The sequence below is a fragment of the Panulirus ornatus genome, chromosome 45, assembly GCF_036320965.1.
Source record: "Panulirus ornatus isolate Po-2019 chromosome 45, ASM3632096v1, whole genome shotgun sequence".
Classification (NCBI taxonomy): Eukaryota; Metazoa; Arthropoda; class Malacostraca; order Decapoda; family Palinuridae; genus Panulirus; species Panulirus ornatus.
The window spans coordinates 8,811,800-8,835,411 of NC_092268.1; the positions used below are offsets into that span (position 1 = coordinate 8,811,800).

The 23,612-nt window shown below is 36.0% G+C and overlaps 2 protein-coding genes across 2 annotated transcripts in view; both read left to right on the plus strand.

The window, feature by feature from the left end:
* LOC139762930 (uncharacterized) overlaps positions 1 to 2,114 on the plus strand; it is a 75,721-nt gene extending 73,607 nt beyond the window's left edge. Inside the window, exon 4 of the mRNA XM_071688202.1 lies at positions 1,877 to 2,114. Coding sequence (XP_071544303.1) covers positions 1,877 to 2,014 — 138 coding nt within the window. The 3' untranslated portion in view covers positions 2,015 to 2,114. The remainder of the gene's footprint in view (positions 1 to 1,876) is intronic.
* LOC139762929 (uncharacterized) lies at positions 1,983 to 23,338 on the plus strand. The gene is made up of 6 exons (XM_071688201.1): positions 1,983 to 2,511; positions 5,952 to 6,653; positions 7,580 to 7,717; positions 8,548 to 10,643; positions 11,007 to 11,075; positions 11,434 to 23,338. The coding sequence occupies exons 1-4, from the start codon at positions 2,127 to 2,129 to the stop codon at positions 10,395 to 10,397; spliced, it is 3,075 nt and encodes a 1,024-aa protein (XP_071544302.1). The 5' UTR covers positions 1,983 to 2,126; the 3' UTR covers positions 10,398 to 10,643; positions 11,007 to 11,075; positions 11,434 to 23,338.
* Positions 23,339 to 23,612: the final 274 nt, after the last annotated feature.

Below are 23,612 nucleotides of genomic sequence, written 5' to 3' on the forward strand. Positions count from 1 at the left end.
AGTTACACCTGTGTGGATATTTGAATACTTCCTTGGAACTGCTATTCCTTCAAACATATCCATTTTTGCTCCAAGATAACATTTTCTCCTTCCACACATTCTTCATTGCTCCCAGAACCTTCGCTCCCTTCCCCACCCTGTGACTCACTTCCACTTCCATGATTCCACTCGCTGCTGAGTCCACTTCCAGATATCTAAAACCCTTCACTTCCTCCAATTTTCTCCATTCAAACTTACATCCCAATATACTTGTCCCACAACCTTACTGAACCTATAACCTTGCTCTTATTCACATTTACTCTCAACTTTCTCCTTTCACACACTTTTCCAAACTCAGTCACCAACTTCTGCAGTTTCTTTCATGAATCAGCCACCAGAGCTTTATCATCAGCAAACAGCAACTGACCAACTTTCCAGGCCCTTTCATCCCCAACAGACTGCATACTCATCCCTCTCTCCAAAACTCTTGCATTTACATACCTAACCACCCCATTCATAAACAAATTAACCATGGGGCCATCACACTCCCCAGCCGCATACCAAACTTCACTGGGAACCAATCACTTTTCTTTCTTCCTACTCGTACACATCACATACATCCTCGGTAAAAACTTTTCTCTGCTTCTGACAGCTTACCTCCCACACCATATACTCTTAAGACCTTCCACAAATCATCTCTATCAACCCTATCATATGCCTTCTCCAGATCAATGCTACATACTACTCCATCTGTTTTTCTAAGTATTTCTCACGCACATTCTTCGAAGCAAACACCTGATTCACACATCCTTTACCACTTCTGAAAGCACTCTGCTCTTCCCCAATCTGATGCTCTGTACATTCCTTGACCGTCTCAATCAATACCCTCCCATATAATTTCCCAGGAATACTCAACAAACTTATACCTCTGTAGTTTGAACTTTCACCCTTGTCCCCTTAGCCTTTGTACAGTGGCACTATGCGCACATTCTGCCAGTCCTCAGGCACTTGACCATGATCCATACAGACATTGAATATCCTTATCAACCAGTCAGCAACACAGTTGCCACCTTTCTTAATAAATTCCACTTCAGTACCATCCAAACCTTCCGCCATGCTGGATTTTATCCTCTGCGAAGCTTTCACTACCTCTTCTCTCTTAACCAAACCATTCTCCCTGACCCTCTTGCTTCACACACCACCTCGACCAAAACACCCTACATCTGCCACTCTATCATCAAACACATTCAGAAAATCTTCAAAATACTTACTCAGTCTCCCATATACACACATATACATATACATATCAACATATACACATTTACATACATATAGATACATGTACACAGATATATGCATATATATACTCATGTACATATTCATACTTGCGTGCCTTCCTCCATTCCTGGTGCCACCTCTCCCCACAGGAAATAGCTTCACTACCCCCAGCTTCATATACATACTCCATCCTGAACCAGGTACCCATTTTATTGACCAACCCTAGGGGTGGATGAACAGCTGGGTTGACTGTGGACTGACTGCTTTAACCAAGGATTCGAACCTATGTGTTCGACCCTTGGCGGCCTATGAATGCATCACAGTCTGGAATACTAACCACTTTACCATGGGAGTCCATTTGACTTGCGCTTTCGTTTTTTCTGGCAAAATAGTGTCAGAACTCATTTTTTTTTTTTTTTTTTTTTCTTACAACTCTGAAGTGGCTTCTCTGCAGGTAAAGTTGTTCCAAGTGGTAATTTTTCAACATCTCTAAGGTATGGAGGGCTGACAAATCCTACATGTTCTGCAGTACTTTAATGTATCACCTGTAGATCTGCTTAGCATAGGATTGATCATTTTTTCAATAGTAAACATAACAGTGTTACCTTTTCTTTTTCAGGAAAATGTTAAAAAAGAAGAAGATTCAGTACGAATCAATGATATTATATCTGCTGTATTGGGCAAGACTTCTGCAGTTCGTTTGATAATGGAATCTGTCTCCTCTGATCAAAGAAAGGGTGGCTGGATCCACCTCTGAACAACAGAAAAAGTTATCTAAGAAACAGGACAGTAATTGGGAACCCTCATCAGGTCATTTGAAATTCAAAGTTAAAAAGCAGGGACCAAGTAAAAGAAAATCACACAGTCAGATGAAGCACGATGGAGAGAACTCCTCAGGTACTCTGTCTCATCCTACACCACCTAAAAGGATCCCCAAAGAGAAGTCACTTGAAAAAGATTTAAGAACACAGCCAGACAATGTTAAGGACGTGAAGTGTTCAGTAAAAGAATCAAGGGTTAGCACCACACCAGTAACTAATAGGAGTGTGATTACAAGTGTCAGCAAATGGAAAAATGACAGTAGTGGAGTTTCTTCTTCCTCTTGTGGATCAAAGCATCACGTTGAAAATTTTAAGGTAGAAACTTTAGCAAAACCTGCCAAAGTTGACTTTGTGCCTGTAATTTCTTGTGCAGAACAGAAGCAGCTCTTCACACCACAACTTCCCAGTGGAACTAAAACTGCTGCAACAGATGGTAAGTTTTGTCTTGTTTCTACAGCATTTGGTCTGGTATCCTTTTTTTTTTTAGATATACCTTTGTTAGTCTTCATAAGTGTTTCAGAACTTTGTCAGGGATTTGAAAGATAGAGTCATACATTTCTTTGTTCTCCCGTTTTCTCGGTCTACTGTCTCAAATCTCCCTCCTGTTCTCTATATAAATTTTCAAGCTGATGTAAATTTGTTCATTTAATTTTCTTTCAGCAGCATTTTTGTTCTTGCCTTTGATTCTTTACCCTTTTATTTCTCCTTCACTTTCGCATTTTGATGTTCCCCATCATACAGCAAATGGGCATATTGATTTCTTCCTGCCTGTACATGTGTCCATCCACATGGGTATCCCAGTTAAGTATACACAAAATCTCATAAGTGAGTGATTGGACATGGACCAGACTTGCATTACAGATACTGCGCACCAAAGTTCCACATAACACAATCCATTTCATGAGTCTGAGAGTTAACAGTCATAAATGGGCCCTCAGGGGTTTGCATTCTGGAAAAGCACATACTATGAGGACATAGAAAGAAATACGACATAAATATTTCACCACATGTGACACAGCTCATAAAACCAATGAGGATGAAGGCCCTCACCATCAGTAGAAATCAGAGGACAAATCCAAGCTCTAAAAAACAGCATCACTACCCTAGATAACTGAAGGGCAAATGGCAAACTGGCACTCCCTCAGCACAGTGAACTGAAAGATCCACAGCAACCAACTCTAGTGCGTGTTAAGGCACGGTCACACATATATCTAAAATGAATGGGAAAACAATGGTACAGCTGATTTATCACAAGTTTTGGACAGCAGAAGTTGCCTATTGCCTTCTAGAAGAGGATTACTCTACCCATTTATAAATTGCCCACATTCTCGTGCTCTTTTGGATCTTTGAAAGTCTTAAGTATTCTTTCAAAATAATTCTTAAATTTTTCTTATATATTCCTGAAATGTATGAGATTTATAACTAACTTACATCAAATGTTTGAACTGCAAGTTAAAATTCAGGTATACTTGAAATAGAAAACACAACAGCCTCATTTAATTGTGACGTCATAATTGTAAATAAACAAGAATGCCTCAATCTCCCTAGAGCAGCCCCTCTTCAGAAAATATAGATACCTCAAGTCTTCCATGGGAAAGAAGGTCCCAAATTGCCTTCATTGAATCAACAGGGGATATCCTGCAATTTGGGACAATGACAGTGCCAATTATGCGACCACCTGAAAGCAGAGTGTGGGAGACCAGATGTCAAGGGAAGGCACAAAATTTTTATCTGTTGCTGAAACTATTTCTAGGATTTTCGTCTCCAGAAAGGTCTTGCATGACCACACATTTGACCCACCAACCCACCCCCACTCATGAAGCACTGCTGACTCATTTGAATGACAGCTGTTCTCTAACGTATTAGACAGACATGCTCACAAGAACCTTCTCAAAAATTAGCCATGAACCAACCCCTGAAAAGAAATTTTGTGTGAAAAACCTGAAAATCAGTCCTAACACAACTGCCCACCCACCTTTTACTCCCACTGATACATGCAGTGCAATAAAATCCTTAAAGACCTCTCCTGCTACAGACCCTGACAAGATATCGTATTTTCACGTAAATCCCTTTGCCCTAGTTGCAACCCAAGAACTTAAACAGATTTCTTCAGCAAAATACTTAACATCTGGAAAGTTGCCAGTTTAATACCAATGCTCAAACCCTCTAAATTACCATCTTCCCCTCCTCCTTCCACCATCTACCACTTCTGTATTCAGTAACTAAACTCTGAAAAACAGCTTCGCAGGAGAATGAAGCAAAATATCCCACTCTTACGAACAGAACATGGCTTCATAACCCGAGCACTCCACCACCATGCTACATACAGACATCACCCAACACATATGGCTTCAGCCAACCGCAGCCCCAGTCCTGAACAGCACTATTGGCCATAGACAGTTAACATAGCATTTGACACTGTTTCCCCCTATACATTTTCACACTAAAGATGCTTGACACCACTTTTCACAACAGTTAGAGAAATTGATTGGCCAACCTCTTAGCTGGCTGTTACGCCATAGGCACCCACGCCTGCTTCACCTTCAAATCCCTCAAACACAACGCTAGAGTTCCCCAAGGAGCATTTCTTTCTCCAGTCCTAGTTAGTCTTTTCCCTACAAGACATACCATTACCTCCAGAAAACCTCAGCATGAAGTTCCTCTCATAAGCAGATGATCACAATCACGTCATAACTCCCTGACATAACCTTAGCAACAGCAAACATGCAGCACTAAACTAATGCAGTTGAAACAATAGCTTACCCAGAACAGACTGTTTACATCTCCACAGAATTTAATCACTCTTTTGACCCCAGACAGACATGATTCCAACCTACACCCTTCATTCACCTTGTATGGACAATTACTCCCTTGGAAAAACAAACTCAGCTCTGACATGGGACCATCCAGAGCTGATTACTGAATTGTGATTTATATTTATGAACGAGGAACTAGTATTCTCGTAAGCTTCAGAGTGATTAAAGGGGGGTAATTTTCCATAGATATGTCCCGTATAGAAGACTAAACTAGATTTAATCCCCACTGAAAGTAGCTCTTAGGGTTCTGGTTTCAGGAGAGATATTGTTTTTGCAGGGCATTTAGATGAAAGTACAAGAAATTATTGTTTTTGATGGGTTATAATCAGCAGCCAATCTAGAGTGTGGTCAGATGACCCAAGTGACGTGGGCAAACTGTGCAGAGGACGAGCGTCTTTGATGTTGGATCATGATTAGGATACATGCTGAGTTATATGGCTCTGTCTCTTAAGTAGTCATACTGGAAGCAAGAGGTCACTGACAGAAAGGCTGTATCATAATCACTTGTTGGAGAGGAGTACGGTCTCTTGGTGGGCTTCTTTACTTTGAACGAGTCCATTATTTCCTTACCCCTGCTTGGAATGCATTCTTAAGAGCTGTAGAACCTCTTTGAAGGGGCCTTGTGGTTGTATTATGATTAATAATAATAGATAATAATGATAATAGTGATAATGAAATAGGATATATGCTGTAGTATTGTTGATCACAGAAAGTGATACGTAATTGGCTTGATTGTGTGTGTTGTCTGTTTTGGAGGAATTTAGTGCCTTTAAAGCATGGATTGACATTTCCTTCTTGGAGGACCCTGGTTAGATTATGAAGTAGTTCAAGAATGGTAGAATGATTGTAGTATTATTCAAGAGGACATTAGGTGAAGGTAAGTAAATGATAGAATTGACAAAATCTGTTTGTGAGATGCCATCCAAGTTCAGAGATTTGAGATCCCAAATGCATTCATCAGGCATGCTTGATGAACAGTAGGCACATAACCCATCCAAGAAGTATAACTTCAGTTTTGCTTACCTGTTATTATTCTGCACTTCTTTAATCTTTTCAGACAAAGCTGACAAAAGAAGACAAGCAGAGTCAGTTACAGGGAGTGTTAATACTTCTGTTGCGGAAAAACAAGTCAGAAGTAGCCACGTACCCGGATCTGATGATGTCCTTAAAAAGACGGCATCAGTCCCAAAGACAGTAAAGAAAAAACGTACAAATGTTGAGGGGATAAAGTTACCCTGTAAAAGAAAGCACCAATCTGGTAAGAATTCAGGTACTAAAAAAAGAATTTCAGATGTAGTAGAGTCCTTGAGAAAGGAAAAGGAAAGGCCTGTTTCTGTTCTTAGAAATGTGGACCTAAATAATGGATCAAGTGTGGTGAGATCAACAATTATATGTAAAGTAGAGTCTTCACATGGAAAGAATAGTGTCATAAGTCCATCGCCTGTGCCAGCTGTGGAATCCCCATGTAGTCAGATCAGTGCCGTTTCATCATCTGCATTGGGCGGAAAACCTTCACACAAGAACACTGCCACCCTTTCTTCCGATGCACTAGCAACAGAGTCTTCATTTGGCATGAACATAGCTAACACATCATCGTCTGCTGCAGTTGCAGAATCTGCACACAACAATAGAATTGTAAAGACCCTCCCAACCAGCTTAGCATCCCAGGAGGGAGAGGTTTCCTCTGCCTCCCTCATGACAAATCACATGGTAGAGTCGTCTTTAACTCAGAAATATTCAGCGAAAGTGTGCGAAAGAGGTTAGTTCAGTGCTTCTGTGTTCATGACTAAATGATCCAGTTCTCTATGAATGCATGATAGTTATAGTACATGGTTGACCAACTTTGGCTTGGGAAGCAGAACACAAGAGAATAGGTTCCAACAGATGAAGACAGTATATTTGTTTAGCATGAAAAAATAAAGGTAAAGCAAGAATTTACATATTTTAAACTCTGAATATTTACTCCAGGAATTGTAATTCATTCATATTTGCCTTGAAATTTCTTAGATGACTTAAGGATGAAAACAAATGAATGGAGATGTTGGGACTCTTGTCACCAAAACATAGAAAAGTTTGTTTTGATTTTCATTTGCCTGAAGGAGAGGCGGTCACCGGTTGTGTCTTGAGTTTGTTTTGCATTACATTAAGTACCTTCCCATTATCCCATATATTTGTAGCACCATCCATAAGGCCTCTCAGATAGTCATATCATTCTTTTTCTCCAGATCCATAAAAGCCACATACAGCTTTTCTTTTATTTATGCTCATGATTCTTTTGTAAAAGCATAAATTGTGTTTTTCGTAGATGCATAATGTTGTAAATGAGGCTACATTCATAGGCAGTGAATTTCCAGTCACATTAACCTGACTTAGGTAAATACTAAAGACTTAGTAACTAAGTAAATGCATGGAGAACATAAATAAATACTGCAAACGAGTGATTACACAAATCAGTCCAAAACACATAAATGTTTTCATAAGGTATTGTTATGGGTGTAAATTAGGCAAAGTCTTATTTGTTCCTGATGTTTGCATGTTAAGGTGGAAGTATTGATTATAAAATGAGATTTGTACTCTGTTGGGTTTCCAAGTATTTCTATAAGTTCACTGATAGTTTAAGGGCAAAAGTGGTCACTAATGCATCTGCAATATTAGTGTATTCGACTCATGTTGTATGTATTTCAGCTTGCAGGAAAAAGCTGTTGTTGAAATTGGAGCGACTTACTCATAGACATATAAAGAGGGATTTCTTAAAGAAGCATCAGATAAGCATGAGATCTGGGATTGTATTACGTCGCCAACTGAGGAACTGGGATATCAAACGTAAGTTTGTAGTTTTTTCTTTTGATTTGTATATTTTGTATGCATGTTATCTGTTATCAAATATGGCCAACTTGATCTTAGATTTTCACTGTAACATCTAAAGGGTAACTAGGGGCTGAGCGAATCCCTAAGTAGGTTGCCAATTGTATTAAGTCTCTTTTAGCACTAAATGAAAGTAGAAATGTTGTTGGATCACTATAGGTGTAAAGTTGTAGGTCTTGTAGATTTCCAAAGCCCAGATCAGTAACAGAATAAGAGCACTGGAGTTGGATAACCCATATATCATAGTTGGAATGAGGACTATTGAGACTTGAAATGAGAGAGATATTCTAGTTAAAGAAATTATCACAGAGGGCCATGGATGAAGGATATTTTATATGCTATGGCCATGTAAGACATGATAGATGACAGTTAGTTTACAAGGTCTTTGATAATTTGGCTGAAGATATAGGGAGAAGAAAGAGACATCATAGGAGATGGGCAGATGCAATAATCCAACCAAGGAGCGGAGGTATTTCAAATCAGAAAGCCGTAGGTTTGATTTAGGATGTGATACAGTGGAGGCACGGTGCATTAATAAGGATATGTGTCTGCACAGTGAGTCAACTTATCAAAAGGTAGCTGTTCATCTCTTTGCTGTGAGCCGAAGTTAAAGATATGTGTGTGCTGGCTCTACTGCTGTTTGCACTTGATTCACCCTATTTCAACGTCACCAAACTTAGATATGATAGGTAGAATGTATTATTATGGTTTATCATTATCACATTTATTTTAGATATTCTGTTTTAATCTTGAGATGAATCTTCAATTATATCGCTCTTCACCTTCAGGTTACTTAACATTGTATGGAAAGAAACCTCCTTTATTGCCTTCAGAGAGCTTCTCTCTGCCTTCGCCTGAGCCATCTGATGAAAAAGAGACAAGATATCCCAAAATTGAGAATGATGATGTAAAGTCTGTTGCTTTACAAGATATGTTACAGGAAGCTCACACCGGAGTGGAGTCAGGTTTTGGTCCTCCTGAACCAGACATTTTTTTTCCTTCCACATCGACATCTGTTCAGCCACAAAAGCGTAAGGCACGTAAAGTACCACTACCCCGTCTCAGATTCATGGGGGAGCACAGTGAAGCTTTATCAAATAAAGGTTCTAGTCAGGCTGCCAGGGTTGTTTGTGATAGATCTAGTGACCAAACTAGTCCTGGAATCATCTCGTGTAATAAGCAACAGCTTTTGGTATTAAAGAATGAGAGACTAAGTTTGGGGCAAGTCAATTTTCTGTCCTTGATTGGTTCAGGTTTAGCGAAGAAAGCATCAGATAACTCTGATTTGGATTCAATACCAGGAAGTCAAATAATGATGGATCCTGGATTTTTTGGCTTAAAAGGAACCTCCCATCCACCACCAAGTTGGTCACTAGTGCTTGATGCTCAGGGAACTAAAATAGAGAGTAGTACTAATATGGCACCCACTCCTAGCCAGGGCCACACTCCGAGAGAAATCAGTGGGATCCAGGGACCACCACATCACAGTAAGGTTTTGCAGCCTGGGCAGGTACACAGTGCTACCTTGCCTTCATCACCGACATACAACTCTACCAGTTTACCCCTGGGACAAGTATATGCAACTGCTTTTATGACTCCAGGACAGCAGATACAAAGTGGACAGGGCCAGTATCATGTCGTTACTCCCATTCCCGGTGGACGAGATGGGAATGCACAAGGTCATGCCGCATCGGTTATTCATCAGAGAAGAATTTTTGCCCCAATTGTTATACCTCCAAGCCACCAGCCATCCTCAGCTGGTTTACCATCAGCAGCAACAGCAGCAGCAGCAGTTCAGGCACCAAATTCTCCAATGGGAACAAGAATTTTGACTGTAGATCATGCAGGTAGGGTTCGAGACACATTAAATCAAAGCATACCTTCAGCATACAGTAGATATTCTGCTTCAGCATCTAGACCTGATAGTTGGAACAATCAAAGACCAAGTGCCCGAGCATCACCACCACCTCCACTAACATTCATGGGTGTGGGGGCTGTGAATACCAGCATGAGAGATGTTATTCCAAGCACAAAAGCTCCTCGAGGGATGCCACCACCCCTTTCTTTTATGGGGTCCAGTTCTGAAACATCAACAAGACCGCTTATACATATCACTTCCTCACAGTCCAGTCCAAGACCATCAAATGCTGGGGTTTGGACACGAGCTTTGGATTTAAGCCAACAAAGTTCTGCATCTCGTACCTATGGAGTTATTAACCATACTAGACATGTCATTCCTGAAAAATTACCACTGAATATGCCATATCCTGCACACGGAAATGGGCTTGAACAGAGACCATCAGGTCTACCCTATGTTACACAGGTTCATGTCCTTGACCATCATCCACCTAGTATATCAAATGCTATGCAAACAAATGTGATTCCTCATCAACAGCCATTTAAAGTGTCTCACACTAATCGGGCACAGGTGATACATGATCATCGACAACCAGGGTTGCCTTATAATGTACAAGGGAAACTGTTAAACCATCACAAGTCAAATACACCACAAGAGACTCATGAACAAGTGATGGGGAACCAACAACAACTAAACTTGCCTCACAGTGTCCTTCATCAGAATGATGTTAACCAGCGACCTTCAAGCCACCGCACGAAGATCTCAGACTTGCAGTATTGAACAAGAGACCACCAAGCTTGCCTCTAAATGCCCAAGGCCAAGTTGAAGTAAACAAGCGACCATCAAGTGTACCACATGATGTCCAGGGTCGTACCACACCTAACCAACAACAGCCAAAGTTGCCACACACTGTGCAGGATCAGGTTGTTACAGACCAGCATATACCAAGTGTACCCAGCAGTGTGCAAGGGTCTCCAGCTTCAAATCTGCGAACACCAGACTCCAGCCACAGTTGCAGTCCTGCAGGTTTGTGTTCATTATTCTTTCTCCAATCATTTTTAAATTATACTTTATACACATTCCTGTAAGTAGTAGTAGCCATAGAAGGCAACTAAGAGGGGTTGAAGCAGGTGACTGGAAATTCTCTTTTTATGTATTACTGTGATGAGGATTTTAATGTGATTAATTATGCAGTATGTCTGAATCCTTTACATATAATTGTATACAGCAACAGTGGATTTTCTTAGTTACTAGTTTGAAGGTACTCTAGGTTAGAATGTTTTATTTTATTTTATTGGAGGTTTAATGTGATAATTATTCAAATCACACATACAAAGTTTTGTACCACCACATTTATTGGAGGTTTAAAGTGATTATCATTGTTTTCAGACTCAGGAACCAATGCCCAGGGGTTTAAAGTCAGTCATGAATCAGACCAGCATCATCACCATAAATCGAGTAAGTTGTGGCGAATTGTAGAATTTATGTGTAGGTGTTCCTCACTTATACCAAAAAGGTAGAAAAGGTTGTTTTAAGAGAATTCACTTTAAGCTAATATAGGTTTCCATAGTAAAAGGGGGGTTTCTGTTACCAGCCAAGGTCAAAGTCACCCATTTGATAAAGATAGTGTATGTAAATCAACAAACAAGAGGGAGATAGGAATGTGCTAGGTGGTAGGTTTCCCTCTTGCTCATACAACTGAAAAGCACAGACATGTCAGAGAGTTTCAAAAGTTATAATGATAAAATCTTAGCATAAGGAGATAGACTGGGTGGGTCCTGAGGTCAGAATTTATTGATGTATCTCTTCTTATCAGGAATTCCAGAACTGATGCCTGTTATCGAAGCATTGATCTTGCAACTTATTGACATTGGGCTACCAACGTCTTTGGAAAGTATAACCCAGACTGCTATACAGCTGTTTGAGGCACGAGGAACATTCGATCCATTTTGTTGTAAACCTGAGGCGAAGAAGTGGTACCAAGACTTTTGCATGGCTCATGTGCATCGATTACCACGAGGTGATGGAGAGCAAGCTTGGCCATTACCATCTGATGATGAGGCACGACAGTGGCTCACAAAATTAAAAGTGGACATGATTAAGTTCTATGGGGTGACACCACTTCGAGTATTTTACATGCAAGAGCTTAATTTCTTTTTGGACAAGCAAACAAGAGAAATCAAATTTCACAGAATGTTTCCTGGAAAGGCCCATTGCTCCAATGAAAAGGATACAGTCACAGTTTTGTTTATTTTAGGTGCAAATGGTCACTTAGGGCCTGGAATGATAATTTTTCCTCGGATGGTGATACCAGAAAAACTATTTTCATCTCTGAAAAATACCAAGGGAGGAAAGGAGTGGGTGTTAGGTTCATCAATGAATGGATGGCTCTATAGTGACTGCATATCAGAGTTTGTCAGTGATGTGTTTGTCCCGTGGCTGAAGAAGAGAAATATCCATTTCCCAGTGGCTCTTTTCGCAAATGAATATATGTCCAATATCCCATTAACAAGGATGAGCGAGAGCTTTATGAATCAAGGGATACAGCTTATCACTGTGCCAAGGGTGATGGCTCCCTTACTGAGTCCTGCCGAGTGGATTATAGCAGATTATTTTCGCACAAAGTGGGGGCAGTCTGTACACAAGTGGAGAATTGCAAATAATCTTAAACCTCTTTTAGAAGAGAATTTTCCTCCATTCATTATCAGTTGTCTTATTAATGAGGCAACCCCAGAACAAGTGCGTGGCAAATTTGTCAAGTTTGGAATTTGTCCATTTGATTGTCAAGCAATGTTTCAGTGCCTGCGCAGTCATAGTTATAAACGTTAGTGTTACAATCACATGGCTTATGACTTGTTACAGGTCATAATGTTACAAAAGATTTTGACTGGTGAATAAAGACTTCCAAGTGAGACTGACTTGTTAAAAAAGATCTCACATGTGATTTGAGGAATGAAAGGAAAGTGTGTCAGATATTCATTTATTACTCTTAATTGAACAAGAATGAACTCACAGAACAATACATAATGATAATCATAGGTGAAAATTCACAAGCTTTATAAATATGCCTGAAAAACATAGAGTAGCATTCTCAGATAAATTGTATTATATTATTGCTTTTGTACTTACATTTAGTGATTCCCCTGTTCACTTATTTTCTGCCATTTGTTTCGACATTTGTTTCCTCAGATTTTACAGTTTTCAGATTTTCATGAGAATTTGTGTATTGATGGCATTTCCTATGTTGATTCAGTATTTTCATGATTTTCTTGAAATCATGGATTAACTTGAAAATTTCAGTATAGATGCTATTTAGTATGCTGAATAAGAGTCTGTGGTCAAAACCTAAAAATTAGGCTAATTAGTCGAGTAATTAGCATATGAATATAATTATGAGTAATCCAGGCATTAATAACATGCCAAATAATATGACATTCAGTGTTTTCATTCCAAATACTGAATAAGCAAAGGAAATACCATCTATACACAAATTTTCACGAAAATCTGAAAACTTCAAAAATTCGAGCAAAATGCAAGGTTATAGCCTTGCATTGTTCATGAATTTTTTGAAATCATCAATTTGCTTGAAAATTTCAGCATAGATGCTATTTAGTATGCTGAATAAGAATCTGTGGTCAAAACCTAAATATTAGGCTAATTAGTTCAGTAATTAGCATATAAATATAATTATATTTAAGAATAATTTAAGCATTAATAACCCACTTAATATTTTGAAATTCAGTCTTTTGATTCCAAATAGGAAATACTACGTATACACAAATTTTCATGAAAATCTGAAAACTTTGAAAATCTGAGCAAAATGCAAGGCTATAGCCTTGCATTTTTCATGATTTTCTTGAAATCATGGATTTTCTTGAAAATTTCAGGATAGATGCTATTTAGTCTGCTGAATAAGAATCTGTCATCAAAACCTAAAAATTATTATAATTAGTCAAGTAATTAGGATATGAATATAATTATCATTATTTCAAACATTAATATCACGCTTAATATTTTGAAATTCAGTCTTTTGATTCCAAATACTAAATCAGCATAGGAAATACTACGTATACACAAATTTTCATGAAAATCTGAAAATGTCAAAAATCTGAGCAAAATGCAAGGCTATAGCCTTGCGTTTTTCATGATTTTCTTGAAATCATGGATTTGCTTGAAAATATCAGCATAGATGCTATTTAGTATGCTGAATAAGAATCTGTGGTCAAAACTTAAAAATTATGATCATTAGTCGAGGAATTAGTATACGAATATAATTATCATTAATTAAAGCGTTAATAACACGCTTAATATTACGAAATTCAGTCTTTTGATTCCAAGTACTGAATCAGCATAGGAAATACCATCTATACACAAATTTTCATGAAAATCTGAAAACTTTGAAAATCTGAGCAAAATGCAAGGCTATAGCCTTGCATTTTTCATGATTTTCATGAAATCATGGATTTGCTTGAAAATTTCAGCATAGATGCTATTTACTATGCTGAATAAGAATCTGTAATCAAAACCTAAATATTAGGCTAATTACTCGAGTAATTAGCATATGAATATAATTATCATTCATTAAAGTGTAAATAACATGCTTAATATTTGGAAATTCAGTCTTTTGATTCCAATTACTGAATCAGCATAGGAAATACTACGTATACACGAATTTTCATGAAAATCTGAAAACTTCAAAAATCTGAGCAAAATGCAAGGCTATTTTCTTGAAATCATGGATTTCCTTGAAAATTTCAGCATAGATGCTATTTAGTATGCTGATTAAGAATATGTGGTCAAAACTTAAAAATTATTATAATTAGTCAAGGAATTAGTATATGAATATAATTATTATTAATTAAAGCATTAATAACACGCTTAATATTACGAAATTCAGTCTTTTGATTCCAAATACTGAATCAGCATAGGAAATACCATCCATACACAAATTTTCATGAAAATCTGAAAACTTCAAAAATCTGAGCAAAATGCAAGGCTATAGCCTTGTGTTTTTCATGATTTTCTTGAAATCATGGATTTTCTTGAAAATTTCAGGATAGATGCTATTTAGTATGCTGAATAAGAATCTGTGGTCAAAACCTAAATATTAGGCTAATTAGTTCAGTAATTAGCATATAAATATAATTATATTTAAGAATAATTTAAGCATTAATAACCCACTTAATATTTTGAAATTCAGTCTTTTGATTCCAAATAGGAAATACTACGTATACACAAATTTTCATGAAAATCTGATTGGATTTTCTTGAAAATTTCAGGATAGATGCTATTTAGTCTGCTGAATAAGAATCTGTCATCAAAACCTAAAAATTATTATAATTAGTCAAGTAATTAGGATATGAATATAATTATCATTATTTCAAACTTTAATATCACGCTTAATATTTTGAAATTCAGTCTTTTGATTCCAAATACTGAATCAGCATAGGAAATACTACGTATACGCAAATTTTCATGAAAATCTGAAAACTTCAAAAATCTGAGCAAAATGCAAGGCTATAGCCTTGTGTTTTTCATGATTTTCTTGAAATCATGGATTTCCTTGAAAATTTCAGCATAGATGCTATTTAGTATGCTGATTAAGAATATGTGGTCAAAACTTAAAAATTATGATCATTAGTCGAGGAATTAGTATACGAATATAATTATCATTAATTTAAGCGTTAATAACACGCTTAATATTACGAAATTCAGTCTTTTGATTCCAAGTACTGAATCAGCATAGGAAATACCATCTATACACAAATTTTCATGAAAATCTGAAAACTTTGAAAATCTGAGCAAAATGCAAGGCTATAGCCTTGCATTTTTCATGATTTTCTTGAAATCATGGATTTTCTTGAAAATTTCAGGATAGATGCTATTTAGTCTGCTGAATAAGAATCTGTCATCAAAACCTAAAAATTATTATAATTAGTCAAGTAATTAGGATATGAATATAATTATCATTATTTCAAACATTAATATCACGCTTAATATTTTGAAATTCAGTCTTTTGATTCCAAATACTGAATCAGCATAGGAAATACTACGTATACGCAAATTTTCATGAAAATCTGAAAACTTCAAAAATCTGAGCAAAATGCAAGGCTATAGCCTTGTTTTTCATGATTTTCTTGAAATCATGGATTCCTTGAAAATTTCAGCATAGATGCTATTTAGTATGCTGATTAAGAATATGTGGTCAAAACTTAAAAATTATGATCATTAGTCGAGGAATTAGTATACGAATATAATTATCATTAATTAAAGCGTTAATAACACGCTTAATATTACGAAATTCAGTCTTTTGATTCCAAGTACTGAATCAGCATAGGAAATACCATCCATACACAAATTTTCATGAAAATCTGAAAACTTCAAAAATCTGAGCAAAATGCAAGGCTATAGCCTTGTGTTTTTCATGATTTTCTTGAAATCATGGATTTTCTTGAAAATTTCAGGATAGATGCTATTTAGTGTGCTGAATAAGAATCTGTCATCAAAACCTAAAAATTATTATAATTAGTCAAGTAATTAGGATATGAATATAATTAACATTATTTCAAACATTAATATCACGCTTAATATTTTGAAATTCAGTCTTTTGATTCCAAATACTGAATCAGCATAGGAAATACTACGTATACACAAATTTTCATGAAAATCTGAAAACTTCAAAAATCTGAGCAAAATGCCTTGTGTTTTTCATGATTTTCTTGAAATCATGGATTTCCTTGAAAATTTCAGCATAGATGCTATTTAGTATGCTGATTAAGAATATGTGGTCAAAACTTGAAAATTATGATCATTAGTCGAGGAATTAGTATACGAATATAATTATCATTAATTAAAGCGTTAATAACACGCTTAATATTACGAAATTCAGTCTTTTGATTCCTAATACTGAATCAGCATAGGAAATACCATCTATAAACAAATTTTCATGAAAGTCTGAAAACTTCAAAAATCTGAGCAAAATGCAAGGTTATAGCCTTGCATTTTTCATGAATTTTTTGAAATCATGGATTTGCTTGAAAATTTCAGCATAGATGCTATTTACTATGCTGAATAAGAATCTGTAGTCAAAACCTAAATATTAGGCTAATTACTCGAGTAATTAGCATATGAATATAATTATCATTAATTAAAGTGTAAATAACATGCTTAATATTTGGAAATTCAGTCTTTTGATTCCAAATACTGAATCAGCATAGGAAATACTACGTATACACAAATTTTCATGAAAATCTGAAAACTTCAAAAATCTGAGCAAAATGCAAGGCTATAGCCTTGTGTTTTTCATGATTTTCTTGAAATCATGGATTTTCTTGAAAATTTCAGCATAGATGCTATTTAGTATGCTGAATAAGAATCTGTGGTCAAAACTTGAAAATTATGATCATTAGTCGAGGAATTAGTATACGAATATAATTATCATTAATTAAAGCATCAATAACACGCTTAATATTACAAAATTCAGTCTTTTGATTCCAAATACTGAATCAGCATAGGAAATACTACTTATACACAAATTTTCATGAAAATCTGAAAACTTCAAAAATCTGAGAAAAATGCAAGGCTATAGCCTTGTGTTTTTCATGATTTTCTTGAAATCATGGATTTTCTTGAAAATTTCAGCATAGATGCTATTTAGTATGCTGAATAAGAATCTGTGGTCAAAACCTAAATATTAGGCTAATTAGTTGAGTAATTAGTATATCAATATAATTATTAATTAAAGCATTAATAACACGCTTAATATTTGGAAATTCAGTCTTTTGATTCCAAATACTGAATCAGCATAGGAAATACTACGTATACACAAATTTTCATGAAAATCTGAAAACTTTGAAAATCTGAGCAAAATGCAAGGCTATAGCCTTGCGTTTTTCATGATTTTCTTGAAATCATGGATTTCCTTGAAAATTTCAGCATAGATGCTATTTAGTATGCTGATTAAGAATATGTGGTCAAAACTTGAAAATTATGATCATTAGTCGAGGAATTAGTATACGAATATAATTATCATTAATTAAAGCATCAATAACACGCTTAATATTACGAAATTCAGTCTTTTGATTCCAAATACTGAATCAGCATAGGAAATACTACGTATACACAAATTTTCATGAAAATCTGAAAACTTCAAAAATCTGAGAAAAATGCAAGGCTATAGCCTTGTGTTTTTCATGATTTTCTTGAAATCATGGATTTTCTTGAAAATTTCAGCATAGATGCTATTTAGTATGCTGAATAAGAATCTGTGGTCAAAACCTAAATATTAGGCTAATTAGTTGAGTAATTAGTATATCAATATAACTATCATTAATTAAAGCATTAATAACACGCTTAATATTTGGAAATTCAGTCTTTTGATTCCAAATACTGAATCAGCATAGGAAATACCATCTATACACAAATTTTCATGAAAATCTGAAAACTTCAAAAATCTGAGCAAAATGCAAGGCTATACCTCCACCCACCCTCATGCTTGGCATCTCCATAAGAAATTGGTTTTATACGTACGATGCAGCATGTAACAGAGCTTTCTGTTTAGGTTTGAAGTTGTAGTGTTTTTAGCACTAAAATACTATTTTGTTAAAACATCTTGTCAATTGAAATTTGATTTTGGCTTAGTTGTGAGAGTGGGTGTAGCATGTATGGTGAACAGAGTTGCAATTTTGTAAGGGTCGGTGAATATTTTACGATAGAGGACAGCATTTTGGCAGAATTTTTACCTCGCATTAGTTCCTATAAATTCATTGTGCTGTTCAGTCCTGCTTGATGCAAGTCTTTTGATAGATATGCCAAACTTGGTTTTTATGATACCAGAGGATAAGAACTGTCGGTTCAGGCAAGTCATTCTGGCAGCTAGTGTTACAGCATACGGCTGTGTAATTGCCTCATGTCATTTTCTCTATGTGTTGATATATCAGAGAAGTAGCAAAAATATGGTTTCCTCATAGTACAGTATGGTATTTAGAATTACTGCAATGGTAAATGCTCTTTTGTTCCCCCTAAATCCATCCATGGATGCAGTTGCTGAGTGTGGTGTACTTTTGAGTTCAGTTAATTTTGCTTTACACATCAATCATTTTACTAAACATGTAGTGCTTCCTGATGATGATTTTATTCTCATAGGAGTGTATATCAAGTTGATTTTTTTGTGACCTAGTACATTATTTATTTTCAAATCAAAACAAAGGTGCATTAAAATATTTTCTACTGCTGGGTGTGGTCGAAGACAATGACCAAACTGTGATGGACCACAGTACAGTAGGAGGTCTTCAGTATAATCTTTGATTCATTTGATGATGATACATATACAGGATTTAGTTTTAATAACTGGAAAGCTTATAGTCTCGTGAATAACAGTATCTTTCGTTATTTCACCTGTATCACAGTATATTTCAGTGCTTCAAAACTAAAAACTGCATATTTCTTGTCATTATCTGAAATGTCAATCGATTTCAGAGAGATACTTCATAACTACATTATTTAATCATTGTCAAGGAATCCATTGGTGCTTCACAGATCAGTGTTTTATTCTGTTCTGTGAGCTTTTACTCGGAAGGGTATATTATATGCATGTTCGACCTGACTGGATAACAAAGTTGAATTTCATATTTTCTTCTTTTCACTGAAGGCTCTAGTCATGGACAAAAGTCTTCAGCAAAGGCAGACAAATGAAACTTTTCCAAAAAGGGGCTAAAGAAATAGGAGAAGAGAAAAAGAAAAAGAACTTTGTGATGGCTTTTTGGGAGTTAGAAAACTCGTCTTACAAAGAGAAATGTTTTAACTGTTAAGTAAAAGCAAAGGGAGAAAGAGTTTCCAAGTTTACCAGTGTAGGGAAACAAACAAACAAACATCAAATTAGCCCACCTTCGAGTTGCTAATGGCCAATACAGTAACCACGTGATGCAACAGCTTACCGCATATTTTGTGGTCTGGCCAGTAGCATTCGTTTCTCAAGTAAAACCAAAGTAACATCTATATAAGATGGAAAGAAAACCAGCATCGTAGGATAAAGACAAGTACATATGTAGAGTTAGAATTACCCCAAATGCAAGAGCAGTCCTCCATACAAGGTTTGTATATTTGGAAAAAGTTTTCAGAAGAGATTTCATGGTATTTGAAACAGAAGTGTGGCTCTCTTATTCATGTATTGTGGGGTTTCCAAGATAGATGCTACAGTGATACCAGATACATGTATTGTATAGTGGTGGAATGTTAAGAGCCATGAAAGTAGATGGAAAAGTTTATGATATGTGTCACGAAGAGAAATGGGAAGATAGGATCATTTAGAGGTATTGGATTTAACTATATTACATATGACGTATGTAACTGACAAGATAGTTGTGATAAAGTTGAGTACTTTTGTTCCTGAAAAAAAGCTTTATTTAACTTAAGCATTGATTGAAAAAAAATTCAAGTGCATATTAAAATGATAAATTTAAGTGATTAATCCTTCTAGATGTGTTTGAATATTTTCTCTTCATAATTAGATTGTGTGGTGCTGTTATTGTTATCGCTGTTTTATAAAAACAAACTTTGTAACCATGACTAGCTTTTTTTTTTTGAAATTTGTACCCTAGTTATTATTTCAATAATACATTGTTTTTGTAACATGATATGCTCATGTGTTTGTGTGTCATGAATATTTCAAAACATTTTATATAAACAATGGGGCAGTAACATGATTCTAAGACAAATCGTATGTGATAGTGTGAGATTTGCAGCCAGTCATGACAGGTGTTTCTCCCACTGTTACTCCTACTGCAATGAGCATTATCACTACCTTTTGTATTACTTTTACTGTACCATCTCTGCCACTACCACTGTTCATGACACACGGACAAAAAAACACATGCTCTCTCTCCGCCTTCTGAGTGAATGTAAGGTCAGTTGGCATACATCTCATGTTTAGTTTTTATTTTCTACTTGACAATAGTACCACTCGTATGATCATCTATCTCACCTTATAAATCGTCACCATGTTGTGTTAGCACAGGTAAAGACCTGGAGGCAAAAACTGCATCCAAAGTTTTGTCTGCTTTGTACAGTGAATCTTCTTAACATGAAACTCATTGCGGCAGGTGATGCCATTGTCATCTTATGTTGACATGTTTAGGATGCATTCACAGCTGGGAATATTGTAAGAGTTGCAGTGCTTCAAGTCAACTGAAGCTTGTACAGTTTTCCCTCCTCTGCAGCAGCTTCCGTTCCATTAGCAGATCATTTAACAGATCTCCATGGGATTCTAACAGTTCAACCGAGTCATCTTGTGTCATCTTGAAAGCTTAAAATCATTTGCAAGTATCATGATGTCTTGATGAATTTGCTTTCCCCATTTGCTCCGAAGTCATTGATGTATGATAGACATATACATTCATATACACTATTTATATTTGATGGATTGATTTCCTTTCCCAACTTAGTGATATCCACGGCCTCCATATCATTATAGCATTAACAGATGTTTATCTGATGGATAATTATCCCCATCATCTGCTTCCATAAGTTGGCAGTCACACCTGGTTCCATTGGCTGGAGCAAGGCAGTCTTTTTTTTTGGATTTATTCACATAATGGAGATCAGTTAACTTGAATAGTTGGCTCAGTGTATTGTTTAAGATGAGCAATACTGTGTTGGAAGTATTATGCTTCTTACAGTACTATTTAACAGCATGGCAAAAACATTCGTACACCAGTTTTGTACTGTGTCTATAGTGCTGCACGCCTTCGTCATCACCTGCTGCATTGCTTTGCAAAGACAGCATTAGGTGGTCACTCCAGGCTTAAAGCCACAGTGCCAATTTTTCCTCGTAAGAAATAAATGTTATGGTAGGCATACATCTCCCAAACAGCCCATTTCACCAGCATTGAACACCTGCTGTAGCGTGTAGCTATCTTCAAGCAATAAATTTTTTCAGCTCTTCTAGATATGTACAAGCCACTTCTCTATCAGCAGTGACAGCTTTATGTTGCTACCACTTCCCTTTAAACTGTCTCTTTAACATGAGTACCTCTCTTTCCAGTCCATGTGGTCAGATCTTTATGCCATACCTGGGATTTAGGTTTCATACGTTACAAGTTCCTCACGAGTTGCATTCTATATCCTAAATATCCATAATGTGAAAGATTGGCATACATGATCTAGCTTGCAAAGATGCTTCTTTTATTTTTGGTTGTAAATAAAATCTCATAGGCCAAAACTGCTCATACGATTGTCTAAACTCCCAAGACAAATGGTGCTGTTAGCCTTCCTAATGGGGAATAAACTTTAATCCTGCAAAATATCCTTTTCTGTTACAGCATTTTCTATTTTAATTATCACATGAAATAGCCAAAGGATATCCTTATTAGCTAACTGGATTTGTGTTTTCTGTGTTTAGACAGGGAAATGCAGGACTGAGCTTAACAAATGACAGAAAAAATGTCTTGTTTAAAGTTAGTTGATTTTGCTGGTGCTTCATGTGAAGCAAAATGTACCATACTAGTTTTTAGTCTCAGCTTAAGGATTATACAGTAATCCCTGATAATATCAGTTTGGAATTAAGGAGAGTTACATTTTTCAGATTTTATTTTGTTGTACGAGAGATGAAAAGCAGGTAATACGTAGTTTGTACTGTACATAAGGATTGTGGTTCATATAGTATTTGTCTCTTCAGCACGTGCAATATCAGGTTTTGTGCTTAATCTTCCACGGCTAATTATAGATATTCGAGGTAACAGTTACCTTTTCTACTTTGTCAACCTCAGAATTTCTGTTATGAGGGCATATAAGCCTTTATATTTCTGTTGAAATGTAAATTCTAATGTTCCGTTACTTCTCACTTAAATTTTAAACCATGCTGAAGTATTGTCAGGGATTTCAGCTGTTTTACTTAACCACCGTCTCTGTCACGCATCATTGTGCATCGCCAAAGTCATTTTATATATGTTGTTCATAAGTCACAAAAATTTTCTTGGGTCTTTCATGACTTCAAAATTATGTATATATTATACATGACCTGAAAGGTGAACACAACAGAAATATGTTGTGTGGTGTGTGTGTGTATCAGATGTACAGTTTTGATAACCGCAGTAATATGTGAATACTTCTTAGCTTTATCTGTATGCCTTTACCTGCCCAACTCCCTTTTGAAAGAATCTCGTGTATTGCAGATAAAAACTTTCATAATTTGTGTACATGGAGTCATCTAAGATCTTATGTAGTGTTTTATATATGATGTAACTATGGTGCATTTGCCATGTATTAAAGGGATGGGGTATGATCCTTAATTCTTTCTGTTAAATGTTTAATTGACAGCAAATCTAATTTATGTATATTTAATAGTTTAGTATTTTGTTATTGATCATAAACATATTTTATAGGATTTGCTTTATTTTTCATCATCATAACAATATTCAAATTAATGTACAGAATATAATGCAGAAAGTTAAGTTGAAATGTGTGCAGCTGATAATTGATTGGAAACCTTTGAAAATGGCAGACAACCACAAGTCAGGAAAATCTCATAGGGAATACGTGTATTTATTGTGTACGAGTTATGATGGCTGATATGTCTGGTGCATTGTATCTCCAGCAGAATTATTGTTTATGATTTTCACACGTCAGCCTCAGCTTGGAACATGATTAAAGTACGAAGTGAATTTTATGTTGTAATATTTTTCAAGTGTTGTAATACAATGAAAACTAAAATTAAGTGCATCTTTCACAGACTTTCTTTTGTCCTCAACACTACTTATTAGATGGGTAGATATTGAATTTTACTATTATTAGTATTTCACTCCAGTACAAATATTTTACACAAATAAAATTATTGTGTTCTGCAGTCTTTATTTTATGTGAGAACTGCCCATTGTATATCTCTCTCTAGTGTATCCCCTGCGAAGTGAGATACTCCTTGGGAATATTTAGGTTGGAATCATTCATACTGACATACTGTGGTGTGGACATTTACTCACCTTTTTGTGGACAATCCTCAAA

Excerpts from the sequence above, each read along its gene's own strand:
- LOC139762929 (XM_071688201.1), top strand. The coding sequence starts at position 2,127 with ATGAAGCACGATGGAGAGAACTCCTCAGGTACTCTGTCTCATCCTACA. Across the intron at positions 6,654-7,579 it reads AGCGAAAGTGTGCGAAAGAG|CTTGCAGGAAAAAGCTGTTG; the intron begins GTTAGTTCAGTG and ends TATGTATTTCAG. Across the intron at positions 7,718-8,547 it reads GAGGAACTGGGATATCAAAC|GTTACTTAACATTGTATGGA; the intron begins GTAAGTTTGTAG and ends CTTCACCTTCAG.